The sequence below is a fragment of the Natrix helvetica genome, assembly GCF_964273705.1.
Source record: "Natrix helvetica genome assembly, chromosome: Z".
Lineage (NCBI taxonomy): Eukaryota > Metazoa > Chordata > Lepidosauria > Squamata > Natricidae > Natrix > Natrix helvetica.
In genome coordinates this window covers 41,523,702-41,547,167 of record NC_138554.1, presented here as the reverse complement: position 1 = coordinate 41,547,167, position 23,466 = coordinate 41,523,702, and the positions used below count along the sequence as shown (strand labels likewise).

The 23,466-nt window shown below is 42.7% G+C and overlaps 1 protein-coding gene across 1 annotated transcript in view; it reads left to right on the top strand.

Annotated features, from left to right (window-relative positions):
* IGF2BP1 (insulin like growth factor 2 mRNA binding protein 1) overlaps positions 1-23,466 on the top strand; it is a 91,451-nt gene that overhangs the window by 34,981 nt on the left and 33,004 nt on the right. The window contains exon 3 of the mRNA XM_081971385.1: positions 21,371-21,419. Within this exon, the coding sequence (XP_081827511.1) occupies positions 21,371-21,419 (49 nt within the window). The remainder of the gene's footprint in view (positions 1-21,370; positions 21,420-23,466) is intronic.

Genomic DNA, 23,466 nt, shown 5'->3' with positions numbered 1-23,466 from the left:
GTCCGCTTCCATCTTGACATTAGCTTGTCTTTTGGGCAAGATGGTCTCATGCATTGGGATAGTGTCCTGGGCCTGTCTTCACTCCCGACCTCTACAGTGGGTGCTCATTCCATTTCAACCTCGACGCATGAGCAACTCCCTGAGGACCATCCCCCTGTCACTGGGACTTCGTGTCTCTCTACGGTGGTGGTTGTCTCCTGCCCTAAGCCGAGGGTCGGAGATTTGGGATCCGGATCGTGTTACGATCACATCAGACACGGGTTAATATGGTTGGGGGGCCTTGATAGACTCCAGGCTGGCACAGGGTCATTGGACGATCTCAGACCTGCACCACAATATCAATTGGCTGGAGCTGAAGGCAGTTCGCCTGGCCATTCTACACTTCCGGGACTCAATCATAGACAGTCATGTGCTCCTTCTGACAGACAACGTTGCCACGAAGGCCCACATAAACCGTCAGGGGGGCACTCACTCCAAATGCCTCTGGCTGGAGGCTCTGAAACTCTGTTCTTGGGCGGAGAAGCACCTGGTGTCAATCACAGCACAGCACATATCCAGCACGGCCAACCATCAGGCCGATTGGCTGAGCTGTGTGACAGTCAACCACGGTGATTGGCAGTTGACACCCAAATGGTTTCACAAAATCTGCCAGCGATTCGGAACGCCAGTGGTGGACTTGTTCGTGACCCCGGCAAATGCACAACTGCGATTCTTCTCCCACTTCCCAGCCCGGGCCACAGAAGGGACGGATGCTCTCCAAAGCAGATGGCCACCAGGCCTACTCTATGCCTTTCCCCCTCTCCCACTAATCCAGGGGACCCTAAGGAAGATAGTGGTAGAGAGGGAACACATCATTCTGATAGCACCATATTGACCCAGATGACCCTGATTTGCGGACTTTATCCAGCTGTCCGTCTCTCCCCTATGGAGGATTACTCAGGAGAGATTGCCCTGTGCCAGGGGGTCTTAATCCATTTGGCGCCCCAGTGGCTCCACTTGATCACCTGGCACTTGAGCAGCGCCTACTGAGGGACGCACATATCTTAACTAGGGTCCTATCCACCATAGATATGATGCCCGTGCGCCCGTTGACCACTCGCATTTATAACACCACGTGGTTGGCATTTGTCAATTGGTGCAGAAATTCTGACATTGTTCCCACCGAAGCTTCGGTGGCCCAGGTTCTCGACTTCTTGCAAAAGAGGTTGGATGACGGTCTCGCCCCTAACACTCTACGATGCCAAGTAGCAGCCTTGTCTTCTGTCCTGGCGGGGGATGAACATTTCCCTTTATCTCAGGTTCTCCTGGTCAAGAGGTTTCTAAAAGGACCAGCTAATATCCGTCCGCCTCCAGTTCATCAATTCCCCACATGGGATCTCCCTTTAGTTCCCAGGTCATTGAGCGCTCCTTTTGAACCGTTGAGAATGGTACATTTGAGACTTTTGTCACTGAAGGTAGCATTTCTGGTAGCTGTGACATCTGCAAGGCGGATATCCGAACTGGGCACTCTGTCCTCCAAAGATGACCTCTTTCAATTCCAACAGGATAGGGTGGTCCTCTGTCTGGACCCGACCTTCCTCCCGAAGGTCAATTCCCCCTCCCATAGAGGGCAGGAGGTCATTCTCCCTAATTTTTGTCCAACTCCCTCGCATGAGAGAGAACGCCTTTGGCACTGGCTAAACGTCAGACGTGTATTGCGCATTTATCTCAGGCGCGCGTTGTGGATCCGCCGTTCCGAGGCCCTTTTTATATCCTTCCAGCCTGGCTTCCTAGGAGCCAGGGTTTCTTCCACCACAATTGGTAGATGGCTCCGGCAAGCCATCATTGCCGCCTATCAGGCATCAGGTCAAACTCCTCTGTCAGGGATCACAGCCCACTCCACTCGGAGTGCTGCCACTATGGTGGCCTGGGCCACCAGGGCTCCGTTCGAAGATATTTGTCGGACGGCTACAAGGTCCTCCCCGACTTCCTTTATACGTCACTATAGACTGGATAGTTTTGCATCAGTGGAGGCGTTCTTTGGATGCAGGGTCCTGCAACAAGTGGTGACCTCACCTTCCCGGGATCTTTTTTTTTTAAATAAAAATTGTATTGGTTTTTATACATATATGGGGAAAGGGTAGGGGGATATACAAAACATTTTGGCAGCTCCCACACTAGTGATAGTAATCCATCCAAAGCTCACAATTTTTACAATCTTAAAAACAAAATATAAAAGACAAGCAGAAAGCCAGGTCTTATTCTATATTGTCAACCATGTGTTCATTCGTTTTCCTTTGTCACTTTCTAGAGTGTCCCAATTGCTATTATTTCAAATACTTTTATTTTTGTGATCTGAGCCTTTTCGATATTGCTCCTTCCTCCCTATCCCCAGAGGAAGCCTCAGCCCCTCCCTCCTTCTTCTCTTGCACCTTACTGTCCCTTCCACTACCTTCGCTTTGTTCGTCCTCTGGCAGGAGAAAATATTTTTTTTATAAAGGCTTCTGTCTCTTGCACTGTATTAATTCTAATCCTGTTTCCCTCCCAGAAAATCAACATTCTCTCTGGCAACAACCATCTAAACCAAATTCCTTTATTGTATAGTTTCTTTGATAAGGAGGAATACTTCCTCCTCTCTCTTATCTTTTTTGGAATCTGCTTAAGGATGGTGATTTCTTCATCTTTATATTTCAATGGTCTCTCCCTTTGGGTCCCAAGCACCTCATCCCTTGTGGTCCTCCTGAGAAATTTAACATGTACCTCCCTTGGAACATTATGGCTTCCAGCATATGCTGAATTTATCCTATAGACTAAGTCCATGTCCCACCATAGTTGTTTTTTATCTCTCTTAATATAATCTGCTAAAATTGTACTCATAATATCCTTAAGGTCTTCATTTTCTGTCTCTGGTAGGTTCTGGAATCTAAGAAAAAAGGACATTCTTTCAAATTCTATTTTTGCCAAAAAGTTTTCCAAATCTGCATTTCCCTCCCAGTTAGCTATTCGTAGTTAGTCAGGAAAGGGAAGGGCGGTCGGGTGGTTGGTCGTATTTCTTTGCTTGTTGTGTCTGGCAGCTGTTCCATTCGACCTCGAGGAAACTGGGAGCCAAAGGGGAAAGGAGAATACTTTAAGAAATTTCTCTCAGTCTTTGGGCCAATCAGGCTTTGATAAACCCAGCTGTAGCCCCTCCCACCATCCTGCCGAAAAGAGACGTTCATGTAAGGTCCAACCTTCCTTCTCTAAAATAACCCCAGAATCATGAGATGATGAAACACTATTTCAAGAGTAATGGTTTTTTTTTCTTGCTTAGGAAGTTGATATAATAAAGATAATAACGAATAATGAATTATTCCTTTGATACCCAATCAACAAATAGAAAGATGGGTAATTTCCAAATGAATTTCTTATTTTAAAGACTTAAAAAATATTGTTCTGAATTGATAATTTTTCTTTGCTAGATTTACATTTATCAAAGTCTTTGGAAACAAAGATTTTTTAAAAATAAATAAATACATTACAGTTATACTAGATATTTCTGATACGGTCTGTAGTAAAAATAGGAAATGAAAAGGAAACAGTAACATATTTTTTCACTGGAAAGAAAGCTCTGCCTCATTTCCCCCCCTCTGCCCCCCCTTTTTTTGATGGGGGATCGAAATTGTAATGAAATCTCTTGCTTGAATGCCATTCCATGTCCCCAAATGAATGGAGGAGCCATTGTTTAAGAAGTCTGGAATTCAAGGAATGCAGTACTATAGGAAGGGTAAGAGGGATTTAAGTTGATAGAGGAAAACATGTGTCTAACCAATTCCTACCCCAGCCAGTTCTGCCAGACATCTACTTAAAAAGTGTGTGTTGGGGGAGGGAATTGGGGGTGGAGGGCAGAGAGAATAGATATGCTGTGCAAATATTTTATGAGAAATTCAAACTGCACATATAACATAAAGTAACTGCCTATATATAGGGTGTTAACTACTTTCATTAATAATCAAAATATGCCCTTCCAATTTCAAGGTAAATGTTTGCTTACTTTCTCTTGCCAAGTTTTCTGGGTCATAAAGAACAAAAAAATAGCCCACCTGAAACCCTAAAACACGATCCTTTCTTTCCCAATTTCTTGTTTTAATATTTCCAATTGAAACTTCTGATACCTTCTATTTTAATCTCATTGAAGAAAAATTAAAGACAAAAAATACAGCAGATCCCCCCCCCCAAACCCCCATCTTGCACCTTCTGCAGTAGTAATGAGTTTTAACCTTGTTCTGGGGAGCACTTGAACCTTATACATGGGTATGATAAATAGAGTTCTGACTTCCAAGTGTAGGTTTTGTCCCTATTTATCTAAATATTTTATTTCACCCTTCATTATGATATATTTCACAACAAACTATAGCCTAACATCAGGATCAACGATCCCAACAAGATAGCAGATAAACATTTAAAAGGTTGTGGTTGGTTCAGTGAAGACTGTAATTCTTTTCAAATTTGATGGTAGAAACATCTATTAAATCCAGCATCTAATTTATGTGTAAAACTCAAGCCATTACATGGTTATTTTGCTTTTGGTTTAGGGGATTAGCAAAATACCTTATTGTGGCTTAGCTTGTTGTTGGAAACAGGGTGTAATCATTTATTTAGCAAAATGTAGATTTAAGTGCTCAGCTAGTTTTATGTTGAGATAGTGCTCCACTGAATAAAAGAAATAACTGTCGGAAATGCGGAGATATTTTTTTTTTCCTTTTCTTACACAATTGGGTGAAAAACCCTGCTAATTACAAAATATTGTCCAGCTGCATTCTTGGATGCATTGGAGGAAACCAAAGCTTATTCCAGATTTATTTCATCCTTGCATTTCATGTAGACTTGGGAAAGACTGCCCTGAGACTTTGGAGAAATATTGCCCACAGTACAGATACTGCCAGATAGGCTGGTAGTTTGATTTGGAATAAAGCAGTTTCTATTGTTATACAATAGAGTTCTCTAGAGCCTAGTTGTTGTTTTCCACTGCTTTCATCAGTTGGCACTTTCCAAATGTATTGGACTGTAATTCTCATGATTTGTATCTGGCATACAAAGCTCATCAGTTAGCATGGGCTACTGTAGCATCATTGCCAATTCCTTTTTAAAGTATAAACAAATGCTATGATTTTCATCTAGTGGACAATATTTAGGTTTGAAACCTTCCAACTCTTAAGACTCTAGTGAGTAATCTTGTCCATCTTGTTTCTCTTTTTAGATACATTTATTATTATTTGTTTTGTCAATTGTTATTAATTGTGTAACGAAAAGCACTATGTCATATGGTTGCTAACGTCTTACAGTTTTGATTGTGATGTGTCGCATCAAGTTGATATCTAACCTTTTGGAAATACTAAAGGCACTGCTTCCCAAACATTTTCCCTAATTACCCCAAATGGCTTATCGGAAAGTGTTACCAAAGCTTGAAGATCACATATCCATTCCTTAAGCACGAGTGTAACTTTAAATAGTGGCTAAACGGCTGTAATTCAAGGATTACCAGTATTCCAAATACAATATAATTGAACAATACTTGTCATTTCAACAAATTACCATTGGTAATTCACCGGTTTTCGTCTTAGTAGGAATATTTTGGAGGTTTTCAAATATATTTTAGTAAACATGGAGGTCTTCATGTCAGTTTAAATGTTCCTGTTGTGGTGGGTAATACGTTTCTTGTGTCATTATTCAAAGGGGGGGGAGCACTTTTGGGTAATGCATCTAGGTTTGGGAAGCATTGACTTAAGTGCTGTGGCAAGAAATCTTCATGTCATCTGTAAAATGGCTAGCTTGACAGTATTTTATAGCTATTAACCAAATACCCAATCGTTGTGGAGTTCCAAAATTGCTTAAACACTCTTGTTCTATTTTTTTGTTTTATAATGCCTTATGTCAAGGATCTCTACCATCAAAGAACTCAAAAGAGAATTAGGCAGAATGAGAAATAATACAGTGAATTATTGCTGTATATTACATATAAATTGGACATGCAAATAAAACTGGTTTCCCATATTTTGTGAGTGGGTGGTGGGTTAGTTGCATAAATTACAGAAGCTGGCAGGGGCCAATAGATAAAATATAGATTTGTCTTGAAATATAGTCACAGCAGGTAGATAACGATACATATGGCCATGGATCTGTTACAGTATTTGCATTTCACCACTCTAAATCGCAGCTGCTTAGTGAATTTAGGGACCTCCTAGAAGTCTGATGGAATGGACATGTTCCACCTGTAGTTGTATGCGGCAGCTGTTACAGAGCAATGAATTATTTTGGCACTGAAAATTCTCCCGGTTTCTATTTTGAGAAGTAGGCATTACAAAGAGCAAAATCGGGAAACGAGAAGTAGCTATTCCTTTTGTATCTGAGGACTTATTAAAATCCTCTGTTGACATTATTCTTCCTCCACCCTCTTCATGCTACATCTTTGCTTCAGTCTTGCCTAGCTGTTAAAATATGTTTATAGACAACCCTTAGGCTCTTTATAGAGATTCTTTCTCTTCTTTATTAACCCCCCGAGATTCAAGCTGACGTTCTCCAAGTGTAATTTTGTTCACCACATCTCCTTCCAACAGATGGGATTTTCAGAATGCTCTGGAGAGTCAAGAGGAGACAGGAATCTAGTCCTAAAGACAAGAAACATTAGGAGACTGGGTTTAATGTCTTGGATTTTCCTACAGGATGTGGTAAACGGCAAGAACCAGGGAAAGCTATGCCAGTGAGTTTATGGTTGCTAGATGCCATTTTCACTTGGCCTTTGGCCAGTATTTGGGAGGGGGACTATCAGATTAATGCACGTTGCAGTATAAGGTAAACATCCTATTCAGATTCAAAGATCATTTCTAGTGGTTTTTACCTGGTGGCTGTTTCTAGCTTAGTTGCTTTTAAAGAATATTAAGATGCTGAAACTAAAATGTCTCCACTAAAACCGCCACATTAAAAATTGAGGACCCATGCTGTGCTTATCAGTTACATGAAAAAAAATGAAAACAGGCAAGAAACATGCTATTTTTAAAAGTTTTATGACGGGTGAGGAATTGTATTTATTGGGATGTTATAATTAAAACAATATAAATATGGCAGATGAAGAATAGGAGAAAAATAAACTTCCAGAGAAGAAAGTGTTAGGCAGAAAAGATGTTAGGCAGAAAAGAGGTGTGCTGCATTTTATTATCTTGTAAGAAATCCCTGCCAACTTAATTCTCTGTTCTTTCTGCTCCACAATGGAAGAGGAAGGGTGGGCAAGTTTGGGATGAATTGGGTAGGCTTTGATTGCATTGAAAACAAAGTTATTCTGTTTACCCAATGGTTTCAAGAAGGAAATATAATTATATATCTATTCTGGACTTCACTTCATGAATATCTATGCTATGATTGCATTGTTCTATGAATTCTTTCCAAACTCATGGAAGTCAGGGCTCTGTAAGTGCATACCATTGTCTGTTTGTCAAAAGGACAATTCCAAAAATGAAACAGAAAGGGACCCCATTTGATGTGATGGAAAATGGAATTTGAAAATGTCCAAATCTGAGAAGAGTGCAGGGAACAAAGAAAACCCAGAAAACAATCACTGGTGTATCTTTTTGGAAGAGGCAATTGAAAAGTGGTTTGTTGTTGATTCTTTTATTCCAGGGGTGTCAATCTCATTTTCATTGAGGGCCACATCAGGGTTGTGTTTGACCTTGGGGTGTGGGTGTGGCCAGGGTAGATGTGGCCAACTCAACATCACTCGTGTCGAAGGCACCTCTGGTGGCCCGAGTGTTCTGCCAGCGAAAATGGGCTCCTGAGGTCTGTGACAGACGAAAATGGAGCTCTGGAGGCTATTTTCGCTGGCAGAAGCACCACTGGTCAATCCTTCGCTATTTCCAGGGTGGCCCTGCAGGCCAGATGTAAGCATCCCACAGGTAGATCCGGCACACGGGCCTGGAGTTTGACACCTCTGCTCAATTCCATGCCCATATCTTATTCCTTTCTATCTTATGATTTAAAACATAAAGAGGAAAGACTACCGAGAGTTATACTCTGCATGCTTTCCTTACCTTGTTTCTGTGACTTTTTTGCAGGTAATATCCTTGGAATGTTAGTGTTAACACCAGGAGCCCTGGTTGTGGTTTTTTTGTTTTTTGTTTTGGTCCATGAGTATAATTTTTGTGCCCAGTCTGCATTTTGAACTATTGATCTCAGGTTGGAACTCTTGAAACTTCCTGCCTTTGCATGTCCATATTGACATCATTAAGTTATGGACAGACATTTCTCAAAAGCACTATACCATAGATGATCTGTCCCAAAAAGTTGTACCTTCTGTGAAGAATGATTTCCAGAGCTTGGGGTATGAAATTAGTAGTGTAGGTTGTAGTCTTATCTTTTCAGAGGTTTTACCAGTATATAAGGAACAAAAAGGGAAGGGTCAGTGTGTAGCAGAGTTTAATGTGTGGCTAAAGGAGTGGTGTAAAAGGGAAGGCTTTCGTTTTATTAGTCATGATGTCTGCAGCTGGTCCAATGAAAAACTGTACAAAATAGATGGTTTGCACCCATCCAAGAAAGGGACTGAGTTACTTGGCATTAAATTCACATATTTTTCTGGATAAACATTTAAACTGAACAGCGGGGACGGAGAATTAATTGATACAGAACATTTCTGCCCCAGCAATCTAAAACTCATAGGGTTATCAGTGCATGTAAAATAGATGTTTGTGCGGGTAAGATGATCACTCCTGCTGTCAAGCAAAACCAAGCATTTAATAGTGAGTGTCATACCATGTGCATGAATCATACACCAATGCACAGAGTATGAGGAATAAAGAGGATGAATTAGAAATTCAAGTAAATGAGGGCAGATATGATATTGTTACCATTACAGAAACTTGGTGGGATGAAACCGACAAATGGAACATACAGCTAGAAGGATTTAAAAGAAATAGACCAAATAAAAGAGGAGGTGGAGTTGCACTATATATAAGAAATAACTACGTCTCCACAGAAATAGAGCACAACAATGATAAGAACTATCTTGAATGCATTTGGGTCAATATTAAAGGTTGGGGGGGGGGGATGACATTGCCATAGATCTATACTACAGGCCACCCAACCAAGCAGAGGAAGTAGATGAACTTTTTGTTAGTCAGCTAACTAAGGTATGTAGGAAGCACACCACAATAGTAATGGGAGATTTTAACTACCCTGACATCAACAGGGAAACAAACTCCGCACCAAGTGGAAGATCCAACAGGTTCCTAATGAACCTAGCAGACAACTTTGTTTCCCTAAAAGTAGAGAAGGGAACAAGGGGATCAGCCATATTGGACTTAATTCTCTCTAACAAAGAGGAAATGATAGAAGGTGTTGAAGCCATAGGAACCCTGGGGGCAAGTGACCATGCAATATTGGAATTCAACATTATGCAAACACAAGTAGTAGAACAAAGTCAAACTAGAGTCTTGGACTTTTAAGAGAGCTAATTTCAATAAACTTAGAGAGAGCTTGGGAAGAATTCCATGGATGAGAATCCTCAAGGGGAAAACAACTCAAGAAACTTGGGAAATTTTGAAAAATGAGATTACAAAAGCTCAGTCTAGCACAATACCAATGAAGAAGAAAAATAACAGCTCCCAAAAGAAACCAGCATGGCTGCATAAAGAACTCTGACAAATTGAAAGACAAAAAAGATAAATATAAAAAGTGGAAAGAGGGGGACATAACTAAGGCAGAATATCAGCAAATAGCCCGAGCCTGTAAAGATGAAGTAAGGAAAGGTAAGGCTCACACTGAAGAAAGGCTTGCCACAAAAGTAAAAAATAACAAAAAAAGCTTCTTCCAACATGTTGAAAACAAGAAAAAATTTAAGGAAACAATTGGTCCATTGCTGGGAGAAAGTGGCAAAAAGGTGACAAGCAAGAGGGAGAAAGCAGAACTATTTAACTCATTTTTTGCATCTGTCTTTACACAAAGGGATAAAACAGTCCAACCTATCAAAAACAGCACCACAAAAATCAGATTAGGAACACAAATTGAAATAGGGAAGAAAATGGTAAGTGAGCACCTGTCTACCCTAGACAAGTTCAAATCACCAGGACTGGATGGATTACACCCCAGCGTTCTGAAGGAACTGTCAGACGAGATCTCAGAACCACTGAACTATGTCTTTCAGAGATCCTGGAGCACCAGGGAACTACCAGAGGACTGGAAAAGAGCTGATGTGGTTCCCATCTTCAAAAAAGGAAAAAAATAGATCCAGGAAACTATAAACCTATCAACCTGACCTCAATACCGGGAAAGATTCTGGAAAAGATAATCAAGCAACGAATTAGCAAACACCTAGAAGTAAACAAATAGCCAAAAGTCAACATGGGTTTGTCAAAAACAGATCATGCCAGACTAATCTTATTGCATTCTTTGACAAAGTGACAAAATTAGTGAATCAAAGGAATGCCATCGATATAGTTTACTTGGACTTCAATAAGGCATTTGATAAGGTAGATCATAACCTACTACTAGATAAAGTAGAAGAATGTGGGTTAGACAGCATTACCACCAGATGGATTCGTAACTGGCTGACTAACCACACTCAATGTGTAGTCCTCAATGGAACTACAATGCATCTACATGGAGGGAAGTATGCAGTGGAGTACCCCAAGGTTCTGTTTTAGGCCCAGTACTCTTCAACATCTTCATCAATGATTTGGATGAGGGAATAAATGAGGAACTCATCAAATTTGGAGACACCAAGCTGGCAGGAATAACCAACATTCCAGAAGACAGGCTTAAGATACAGAAAGATCTTGACAAACTTGAACATTGGGCACTATCTAATAAAGTGAAATTCAATGGTGAAAAGAGTAAGGTTCTACATTTAGGCAAGAAAAATGAAATGCACAGGTACAGTATAGATGGTACCTTCCTCAATAGTAGTAATTGTGAGAGGGATCTTGGAGTCCTAGTGGACAACCATTTAAATATGAGCCAGCAGTGTGCAGCAGCTGCCAAAAAACCAACACAGTTCTAGGCTACATAAACAGAGGGATATAATCAAGATCACGTGACGTGTTAATACCACTTTATAATGCCTTGGTAAGGCCACACTTGGAATACTGCATTCAGTTTTGGTCACCACAATGTAGAAAAGATGTGGAGACTCTAGAAAGAGTGCCGAGAAGAGCAACAAAGATGTTTAGGGGACTGGAGACTAAAACATATGAAGAACGGTTGCAGGAACTGGGTATGTCTAGTTTAATGAGAAGGACTAGGGGAGACATGATAGCAGCTTTCCAATATCTCAGGGGTTGCCACAAAGAAGAGGGAGTCAAACTATTCTCCAAGGCACCTGAGGGTAGAACAAGAAGCAATGGGTGGAAACTAATCAAGGAGAGAAGCAACCCCTCCAAGACCGAGTGGCTGTGGTTACCGGCACCTCGGTTCAACCAGTTGATTCCATCACTGGCCATAGGGGGCGAACAATTGCCCCCTGTGGAACGGGCGCGCAATTTGGGCGTCCTCGTAGATGCCCGGCTGTCGATGGATGACCATGTGGCAGCCGTGGCAAGGGGGGCGTTCCACCAGGTTCGCCTGGTGCGCCAATTGCGCCCCCTATTGGACCGGGATGCCTTACACACAGTCACTCATGCGCTGGTGACGTCTCGTCTGGACTACTGCAATGCTCTCTACATGGGGCTCCCCTTGGGATGTACCCGAAGACTACAGCTAGTTCAGAATGCGGCCGCGCGGGCCATCATGGGGAGTACTAGGTACTCCCACATAACACCTTTCCTGCGCGAGCTGCACTGGCTGCCTGTGGTTTTTTGGGTGCGTTTCAAGGTGTTGATTACCATCTTCAAAGCGCTCCATGGCACAGGACATAGCTACCTGCGGGATTGCATCCTACCACATACATCCCTGCGACCAATTCACTCTCACAGGGAGGGACTCCTCCGGGTGCCGTCCACCAAGCAATGCCAACGGGTGGCGCCTAGGAGTAGAGCCTTATTTATTTTTATTTTATTTATTTATTATTCGTATTTATAGACCGCCCCTTCTCCCGAAAGGGACTCGGGGCGGTGAACAGTCACTAAAATGCGTTATAAAATACATACATAAAACAGTTAAATAATTAAATACGTAGGTGGAGGAGGTTGCAAGACTGTATATAGAATAATAAATATAGTACATTAAAAGCTTATTAAAACCCCAAACCCAATTAAAATGAATAAATCCCCCTTCTCTGTGATGGGCCCAACCCTCTGGAATGACCTCCCCCCCGATATTAGAACTACTACCGACTTCCGCTCCTTCCGACAAAAACTTAAGACTCACCTGTTCCGATTAGCCGGCCTGGCCCACTTATAGCTCTACTCTTACCTCCTGGCGGATATTTTATTGGGGATAGTTTTTAGGGTAAATGTTTTTATAATTTTTACAATTTTAATCTAACTTAACTAAATTGTACAGTGAATCATTAATACCTCCTCCAGTCCTATATTTAATTTATTGATTTTGTATTTATACCATGTATATTTATTGTTCAATTATTTTAATATGACTGTACACCGCCCCGAGTCTCTTTTGAGAGCGGGGCGGTCTAGAAATTGAAATTGAATAAAGTTAAGTTAAAGTTAGAACTGAGGAGAAATTTCCTGACAGTTAGAACAATTAATCAGTGGAACAACTTGCCTCCAGAAGTTGTGAATGCCCCAACACTGGCAGTCTTTAAGAAGATGTTGGATAGCCATTTGCCTGAAACGGTATAGGGTTTCCTGCCTAGGCAGGGGGTTGGACTAGAAGACCTCCAAGGTCCCTTTCAACTCTGCCATCAATAGCTGCTTTTCTGGGTTCTGTTGCATGCATGTGTACTGGCCAGCTGGTCTTTGCGCGAAGACCAGCTAGCCAACGCACATGCCCACGACAAAACTCAGAAGAGCAGCTGGCTGCTGCGATCTTCCCGGTTCCGGCACAAATGCACACTCCAGTTCTGGCACTCAGGGCTGAAAAGGTTAGCCATCACTGTTCTAGGATATGAGATGCCACTCACAGACCCACCGAGTTACAGTTTCCTCCTGCTGGTTTCCAGAACTAGTTGGTTGATTATTGTTAGCATATCTTGTCAATCAAAGCTGTTGTAGGTATAAGTTCAATAGGGGATTTCAAAAACTGGAATTTCACATAGGATGACTTGAAATGCCAGTTTTGTGCTTTGAATAATATTTTTGTATTTAAAATGGGGAGCTTTGTGAAGTTTTGTGTTTGAAATTGTTAAAAAATGAAGAGTGTTTTATACCCGTACATGTTGTTATTACGTATGTCTGTATGTATATATGTATGTATGTATGTATGTATGTATGTATGTATGTATGTATGTATATATGTCTGTATGTATGTATGTATGTAATAACAGCATGTAGGGATATAAAACACTCTTATATACCATCTATCTATCTATCATCTGTCTGTCTGTCTGTCTATCTATCTTTCTTTCTTTATGGTAGATAACAATCATACATTGATACAGGTTGCCTGGATCCCGGAGAGCCATTTACTTAGTTTATTATGTATGTCTGGCTTAGACCCTGCCACGATTATTCTCAGTTGGACTAACTATGAACCATTTTTAATCTATGAAGAATTTCTAGGAACTTAAAAAAGACCTCAAACATTGAAATCATGAATCTTCATATGACGGTCAAAGACAGAACTGCCATCCCCAAATTTGACTGTCCTATTTTACGTATTATGAAAATTGAATAATCTGCTTTATTTTCTGTTTTAAAAATTTTCAGGTCATTTTGAGGAGAATAATAAAATCACAATCAAACAGAAAATCAATAATGGAAGCAAATATCTCTGATAAAAAGCTCTGGTTTGGGCAATAGAATATCTGTCATCTTCCACATATTTCAATGTATCTTTATCAGATTATTTATTTGTTCATATGAAACTGAGAGTTTCCAAATAAAAATACTGTATTACCATACCAACTAATAATTTCACTTTTGTGTGTCTTGCTCTATAAATGATAATTAATTGAAGATGATCCTTGGTGATTGATTGCTAGCACTCATGTGCTTTCAAGCCTTGAATGCTTATTGTTTGCTTGTAAGTGAATTTCTCCTCCTGAAACATCAGGGAAGCATCTGACCACTTGTTCATATGTCTACTCTTCCAGTCAGTTATTATTGCTGTTTCTCTTGCACTTTTCTGTCCTGACTCATGTGCTTTCTGGCACAATGCACTGCATTGCAACTGAGAATAGGCAAAAACAAAATATAAATGGCCTGAATGAAAACAGCTAAATCCAAGCACTGTCTAGCTGTCCAGGTCACATGGCTATCTCTAGTTATAGTAACTTAGAATAACTTATACATGCTGAATACATAGGCATACTTAATCATACTCTGCAGTAAACGATGCTTAACTTGCAGTTTATCCCTATGACGCCTGGATTGTTGCAGTTTTTCTATCCCACAAAATGTGAACTGAATAGGGATTTTCCTGTGCGCTGCTTGGAGAGTCCAAGCTTGGGTTAAATTCTATCCTTCTGCCCAATGGACTGGATTGAAATTTCTGGCCACACCTCCTTGTCTCCTCTAATATCCAGTTTTCAATTCAGTCCAGCCCATTCGGACATATCTTACAGTGTCTCCTAATTTATTGCAAATTAATTAGTTTTACTTTGGTGTGAGAGTTTTTGGTTTGATTCCTTCCTTGTTTGAGTGAATGTAGTGAGTTACTCTCTTTCCTCTGTCAGTGAGCTGGCTTCAGCTGAGGCAAGCACAGCTGTACCGCATGTGCTGGGCTTCCGCCCGGGCGCAGGGAGCGGCTTTTGCCTTTAAGCGGATCTTCACCGTTGGGATTGCCCATTTGTTGGTGACCCACGTGGCTTGCTGCTCTGCTCGTTTTCATCGTGCGGCTTGCCACTTGCAGCATTGCGAAGTCCGGAGCGGCGTTTGCTTGCCGGAACCGATCACCTGCCTGGCACTCTCAGCGGAGATCCGCGAAGTAATCGCTACAGTGATTTCCCAGGGCATTGCTGATGGCCTGCAGAAGAGGGAGGCACAGCCTGTCCCTCAACCTGAAAAACAAGCTCCCCGGGCTTGCAAGGACAGGACCCTATCACATATGCCCTCATCCCCAGCTCCGTTGGATACTGTGGGAGTCAGTGTGGGAGGATGATGATCTGGGGGAATCAGGACTTGTCAGAGGACGGAGACCTAGTAGCTGACAAGCCGGCTTTTGCTGGTTTGTTTAAACCCGCCTTATTTAAATCATTCTTTCAAGGTGAAGATTGCCACCCATATGGAGTCAGAGTCTCCCCCAGATCAGGGCACCGCTGATCCAACTGACCATAGTAAGGGATTGTTTGATGAACAAGTGCCAGCACAGAAGATTGTGCCGTCGCCTAAGTTTTTTAAAGATGTAGTCCAACGGTAATGGATGCAGCCAGGTACCTTGGCTACAGCGGACGGCAATGACAAATGTCTCTATTCCATTGACCCCAGTATGGAGGAGATTTTAAAGCTCCTGACTGTCGACCCCCCCCCCCCCCCCCCGGTCGCTGCACTTACTTCCACATCAGTCCTGCTACCTGACCTCTTGGAGAGCCTAAAGGCAGAAGATAAACGAGCTGAAAGGACTTGTCATAAGACACATCAAGCAGCAGCATGGACCATCAAAGGGGCCACTTCTGCCTCTTTCTTTAATTGGGCCTCCATTGCTTGGCTTCGTCAATTGATCACTAGATTGCCCTCAGGAGATTCCAGACTGCACCATGTCGTCAACAAAATCGTGGCCACAGTGGAATACACAGCGGACGCTACCCTTAATGCTGCAAAGTTTGCTTTATGTGCCATGGCTTCTAACGTCACCGCTCAATGCCTTCTATGGCTTCGCCATTGGAACGCCGATATGAGATCAAAATGGAAGCTGGCCTCAGCTACATCAAGGGAGGCAAACTGTTTGGGAAAGCCCTAGACTCAGTATTAGTTGAGAATAAGGACAAGCTGAAGGTCATGTCTTCCGTATCGTGCAAACTGGACCGCAGGTCTTCTTCCTATTTTCGTCGCCAGGTTCCCCGCCAGGCTGATCCGCAATCCAATACTTCCTCTTTTCGGCGACCGTACCAACAGAACCAGGATAGGCAGTCCTTTCGGGATAAGACCTGTTACCAGTCCTTCTCCCAACGGCCATTTCGAGAAGGGTCTGGAAAGAGACCCTTCAGACGAAATAAGTGACCAGCATCCCAACCCTCCTATAGGGAGGCAGCTACATCTATTTGCCACCCGTTGGGAGGAGATCACCTCAGATGCATTGGTCCTCCAAACACTTCTATTAGGCCTGACATTGAAATCCCCCCCCCCAGCGCCACTTTATTCGTTGCCACTCCAAAGTGTCCCATCAAAAGATGTCTCATGGAGGCCGAGATCAGTCATCTCAGGGAAATTAGGGCAATAGAACCGGTTCCCCCAGGTCAGGAACGCAGGGGTTTTTATTCCATCTTATTCCTAGTCCCCAAGAACTTCGGGGGATGGAGAGCAATCCTCGATTTTAAAAAGCTAAAGGAATATCTGGCCTACAAGAAGTTCAAAATGCAGTCGCTCCACTCCCTCCTGAGCTGCATTCGAGAGGGGGATTTCCTGACATCAATCAACTTGAAGGAAGCGTATCTGCACGTGCCCATCAGACCTGCACACAGGCGCTACCTAAGATTCTTTTACGCTGGGGCCCACTTTCAGTACAGGGCCCTCCTGTTCGGCCTGTCATCAGCCCCAAGGACATTTACAAAGATCCTGGCAGTGGTGGCTGTGCATCTGCGTCAGCACCTGATACGTCTCTAATGCTATCGAAGACATATTGATTCAGTCGTCAACACCAGCACAGGCAGCGCGCAACCTCTGCATCACCATGCGTACACTGCAGAACTACAGCTTTACCATAAATCTTGAAAAAAGCCACCTGACTCCCATCACCAGTGCTACATTTGAGAGTGGTGATAGACACGTCACTTTGCCAAGTCTTCCTGTTTCAAAACCGCATTGCAAGCCTTCAACAACTGGCCTGCCGAATGTACACCTCTCTCAGAGTCCAGATCCTCACTTTGTCACAATTACTGGGGAAAATGATTTCATGCCTCTCGATAGTCCCTTGGACATGACTCCACACACAATATCTGCAGTGGTTTCTGCTCCTGATGCAGAGAGCCAGCGCCAGCAACTCCCCGACCAAGGTGACACTTCCTCCCAAGGTTCTTCATTCCCTCAGATGGTGGCAATCCTCAGCCATAATGAAGGGAACCTTCTTCAAGAAACCTGTCCGTCACACCATCACGACGGGTGCCAGCCTCTTTGGCTAGGGGGCCCATTTTCGCACCCTGGTTGCACAAGGTCAGTGGTCACCTCACGATCCTTCTCACAACATAAATTTGTTGAAGTTGAGGGCAGTGGCTCTGTGGCGATTTTGACCGGACATACAAGGCCATCATGTTCTCGTCCTCACCGACAACATAGCGGCAAAGGCGCACATAAACCGCCAAGGGGGGACCAGATCCAAGTCACTCATGGCGGAGGCCCTGGGCCGCTGGGCGGAGAAGCATCTGGCGTCCATATGGGCGGAACACATCTCCAGGGTGAACAGTGTACAGGCAGATTGGCTGAGCAGGACCACCTTGGACCATTCGGAATGGCGCCTGCACCCGCAACTTTTCCAACAGCTGTCGAGGAGATTTGATCTTCCCCTGGTTGATCTGTTTGCCACCCCAGAGAATGCTCAGTTCCCCCGCTTCACCAGGTTCCAGTGTCCTCTGGCGGAAGGGATCAAAGCTCTTCTCTGTCCCTGGCTGCCTGGCCTACTTTATGCTTTCCCCCCATTGGCACTTCTTCCCAGAGTAATCAGAAAGATTCTAGAAAAGGGAGCGGAAGTTCTACTGGTGGCTCCTTACTGGCTCAGACAGACTTGATTCACCAATGTGACCTGCCTCTCCATTGCACACCCCTGGAGAATTCCACAGGAGTTGGTCTCTCTCAGCCAGGGGGGGTTCTTCACCCAGAATCTCAGTGCTTCAACTTAACCTGGCACTTGAGAGAGACCTCTTAAAAAGGGCCGAGTTTTCCAGCAAGGTTGTCAGAATCATACAGGCATCCAGTTGCCCATTTACTAACAGAATATATGACGCCACCTAGGGTTCCTTTGCTGGTGTGTGGGTCGGCAAATTCAACCTACCACAGCTTCCATGCCATGGATCCTGGACTTCCTCCAGGAGGGCCTTGAAAAAGGGTTGGCCCCTAATACCCTGAGACACCAGGTGGCCACCTTGTCACCTGATTCCATCTCCTACTCTCCAGCATCTCAGCAAAAAACCGGAGGTGCGTAGCTTCCTGCACGGGGTAATCCAATCTTAGTCCTCCAATCGTCCACCCCTATTCATCCTGGGATCTTGCACCGTTTTAAGGATACTCTCCACCTCGCCCTTTGAACTCCTCCGCAATGCTTCCTTGCGACACCTGACTCTCAAAACCACCTTTCTTGTCACAATCTTGTCGGCATGCAGGAACTTGGAGCTAGCAGCCCTGTCTATCCACAGTGATCTGTGCATTGTCCATCCGAACGGGGTCGTTCTCCGTCTCGATCAATTCGTATTTTCATCATGCCCAAGAAGTTGTACTTCCAGATTTTTGTCCAAGACCAAAGGATCCCAGAGAATGATGTTGGCATTCCCTCGGCGTTTGTAGAACTTTAAAGCGGTACCTCAAGCGTACATCCTATTTTCATCGGTCTGAAGCCCTATTTGTTTCGTTTCAGCCAGTATCCATAGGGCGCAAGGTCACCTCGTCCACCTTGGGAAGATGGATCAAGGTTTGCATTTCCTTTGCCTACGAGCAACAGGGTAAACCGGTTCCTCACAGGTCACAGCGCACTCAACACGGAGTGCAGCCACAACAGCTGTCTGGGCCACCCAAGCGCTGGTTGAGGAGATCTACAAGGCAGAGACTTGGGTGTCATCTTCATTATTTGTCAGACACTAGAAATTGGACAAATTTGCCTCTGCAGACACTGCTTTTGGCAGAAGAGTTCTGCAGAGAATTGTAGCTATCCCTTGATAGGGCTGGGTTGTTTTTTCTCAAACCCTTGGACATAACTTTGCTTGGGTATGTCCCATGCTTGGACTCTCCAAGCAGCACACAGGAAAATGACCATTGGCTTAACTGAAGGGTCCTTTTATGTGCTCTGCAGGAGAGTCCAACCCCGCCCTGGGTTGTGACTTCCATTGAACCGGATTGCTTCTAGTCGGTTGGATTCTATGGATTCTACTCGATGGATTTACTACATAGTTGTCTTCGTGACCATGCCTTCATTGAAAATTGGATATTAGAGGAGACAACGAGGCGTGACCAGAAATTTCAATCCAATCCATTGGGCAGAAGGACAGAATTTAACCCACGCTTAGACTCTCCCGCAGCGCACAGAAAAGGACCCTTCAGGTAAGCCAGTGGTCATTCCCCCACCACCTATGAACTGAATAATGAATTAAAAAAATAGAGGGACATAATATTTTTGCTCTCAACTAGGTATAGCATGTACTTGGATCCTATCATGCAAATAGACAGTGAAAATATCAAACCTGGAGATGTCTTTGTTTTGACAATCAGAGAGCTTTTAGGATACAGAAATAGAACGGGAAGGATTTCTGCTTCCTTTCTCAAAGTTACCCACTTGTCTTGAGAATTTTTTGGTGGATTGATTTCCTGTCTTCATTATTTTTATAAATAACTCGGGGCAGGGAATACACACAGTACTTCTTCCTCCTCTATTTCCTCCATAACAACAATTTTGTAAGGTTGCTTAGCCTGAGAGAGAGAGTAGGTGCTCAAATCAACCAGGTTTTCAGACCTCAGGCAGAACTAGAACTCATAGTCTCCTGGTTTCTAGCCAGCATTTTAACCACTAGACCAAACTGGTTCTTCTTAGAAAATTGGAGACGAGTCTCTTATAGATTATCTTCAGTTTTTGAATGTAGTAATCCTTCTTGCCATTTAAGTCACTCTCCAGTCCAGCTCTTATGTGTTCAGTACGAAGAAAGAGGTGTTATCATCTTGCCAAGGAGAAGAATAAAATAAATAATAGAAAGTGGGTATGACAAGCAGGACATAATAGAAAGGAAGTAGAGATGCAAAGCTTTTCATTTTATTACTTTCTACCCTTTTATGTCTTGATTCTGCAATTCCTTGAGAAACTCTATTTTTTAAACAAAATATGATGGTTAAATCAGGGTTGCTGATGAATATGGGAGAAAGATGTATTGTAGAAAAAGAAAACTTTGGGACATCATGGGAACAAGGAAGACTGCTGGATGGTTGCATCGTGTTTATGTTTGACCATTCTCCCACAATGTTGGTTTAATTTTGATTAATAGGTTTTTAATAGTAGATAATTTGTTTTTAACTGTTTTTGCTCTGGTATGCCTTCCAGAGTCATGTTTGGGAAATGGGAATATATATTAATTGGCTAAATAAATAAAATGAAATAAAATAAAAGTAGATTCGATTCGCTATTAAGTGAAACCCATCTGTATCAACAGAGAAAAACAGAGAAGATTTAGTTTGTTGGATGTGGCAAAAGGGAACTTTTACTAAGTTTTATAGGAAAGAGCTCAATAAATATTTTACTTACCAAAATATTAAATGTTTCATTTAATTCAATGAAGTCAAATTATAAGCTATCATAACATTCTTCCTCTTTTATATCAGTATAAACTGTTTGCCCCTTAAATGGTCACCAAATGATTTGTTGATTTTTCTGTAGAAGAACTTGCAGTGTAGAGAAAGCTGCTTTCTCACACTTTTTGTCGGGGCAGTTATAACTCTGATATAATATCCTGTGAGAAGTTGTAATGTATTCTCCATTTCTATATAAAATTATGAACTATCTTCAATATGAAACATTTGTGCTACTTGTAAGTACATTTCTTTTACTGAGCTACCATAGTTGGATTGCAAATATCCAGACAACTGTTAGAAGGCAGCAGATGGTTAGATTTTTGTATTCTTTGCTGACATCTAGAGGTCTTCTGTATATGTATATGTACAAGTAATCCTTGATATATGATCACAACTGGGACCAGAATTTCCTTTGCCAAGCAAGGTGATTGTTAAGCAAGTGGCCCCTGATTTTATGAGCTTTTTGCCACAAATGTTAAATGAATCACTGCAGTTTTTAAGTGAATCACATGGTTATTAAACAAAACAAGCTTTTAAATAAAATCTCATGATCATCTGGACTTTTATAAGTCAGATCTAGTGTACTGAACTATAGTGTTGCACATAAACAATAGTTTCAAGGTAGAGCATTCTGTTAATTTAAAAAAAAATTCTTCCTCTTTTCTTTTTTCAATTAGGAGCCGCAAAATTCAGATAAGAAATATCCCCCCTCAGCTTCGATGGGAGGTAAGTCTGACGATATGAAAGAGAATGTGGGCTTAGCACACAGCCAGGAATTGTTTTTATTTTTAAATCAAAGAGCTTTGGTATCTTTTGAGATATGTGTTTCTGACAAAATATAAGAAAATCTCCTTCCTTTGTTTCCCATCTGTCTTCCTGCTGTGATATCTACTAGAGCAGAACAAGAAAAATACTACTATTTTAAACCAGATTTTCCAGTTGTGTTGAGTTGTACAAAATAAATTGGAATATAAATCTAATAATAATTCCTAGTTGATAGCTATTTCTTCTTTTCTATTATATAAGGATCAAAAATTGTCCCCTATCCCAAGATCATTCAACAGGGGTACAGAATGTCATTGATCAAGACTTATCTGATGTATTAATTGACTTTAGAAAAGGGTGTGTCATTCAAGATCACATTGCCAGTATTAGATGGATCATAGAAAAGGCACGTGAATATCAAAAGGATATATATCAATTACAGAAAAGCTTTTGACTGAGTAGAACACAATTAGCTATGACTGGCCTTGCATGATATTGGTGTCCCAACCAATCATATTGTCGTACACTGATCAAGAAACAATAGGAGAACACTAACTTAGGCTGCACTGTAATAGTTAGCATGAATAAGATCTGGAATATCAGAGATATTGATATAAATATTAAAAAATGCCTATTTAGAGAAATAGTCTTCTCTACCATGGGTCGTCAACCTGGTCCCTACCGCCCACTAGTGGGTGTTTTGGGATTCCAGGTGGGCGGTGGGGATTTTGGAGGTTAAAACCTCCTTTTGAACTAACGCGCGCGAGAAGCGCTGTCCCATCGCCAGGGAAACAGTGAGGTGAATCACGTGGTTGCTCAGATCACACGGGCACAGCCCGAGAAGACATTTCTGAGAAGAGAAACTTCTCCGGTCGGGCTGCGCCCGTGTGATCTGAGCAACCACGTGATTCACCTCACTCACTGTTTCCCTGGCGATGGGACGGCGCTTGCCTGCGCTTCACCAGCTCAGGCGTGACCGGAGAAGTTTCCTTAGCTCCTCACCGCTCCACTGAAGACATTTCTGAGAAGAGAAATTTCTCTGGTCGCACCTGAGCTGGTGAAGTGCTAGAAGGGGGGGGGGGGAAGGAGCAGAAAAGACAAAAAGGAGAATAAAAGGGAGAAAGAGGAGGTGGGGGATAGGGGATCCTTGCTGCTTTCTGAGCTTGGGTGGGGGGAAGGAGCAGAAAAGACAAAAAGGAGAATGAAAGGGAGAAAGAGGAGGTGGGGGATAGGGGATCCCTTGCTGCTTTCTGAGCTTGGGGGGGGGGAGGAGCAGAAAAGACAAAAAGGAGAATGAAAGGGAGAAAGAGGAGGTGGGGGATAGGGGATCCTTGCTGCTTTCTGAGCTTGGGTGGGGGGAAGGAGCAGAAAAGACAAAAAGGAGAATGAAAGGGAGAAAGAGGAGGTGGGGGATAGGGGATCCTTGCTGCTTTCTGAGCTGGGGGGGGGGGGAAGCAGCAGAAAAGACAAAAAGGAGAATGAAAGGGAGAAAGAGGAGGTGGGGGATAGGGGATCCTTGCTGCTTTCTGAGCTTGGTGGTTTTCTTACAGACATTTCATTACCAAACTAGGTAACATCATCACTGCTAGAAGGGGGTGGGGTGGGGAAGGAGCAGAAAAGACAAAAAGGAGAATGAAAGGGAGAAAGAGGAGGTGGGGGATAAGGGATCCTTGCTGCTTTCTGAGCTTGGTGGTTTTCTTACAGACATTTCATTACCAAACTAGGTAACATCATCACTGCTAAAAAGGAGTGGGGTTGTGGGGAAAGGAGGAGGAGGAGAAGTCGAGTAGAAACTGATAGCAGGGACAGGCAGAAGCAGAGCAGAGCAGTTGCAAAATAGGAGAAAGAAAAGGCAGGAGAGAATTGTTGTTGGCTAATAATAATAAGTGGGCTAACTAGCTCAGCCTTACTTTTGTACATAGCCCTAAGGAAGATAAAAAAAGGAGATAAAAAGGAAAAGCACCAAAAGAGGAGACCTTCGTTTGTTCCTTACGAAAATCGAACCAGA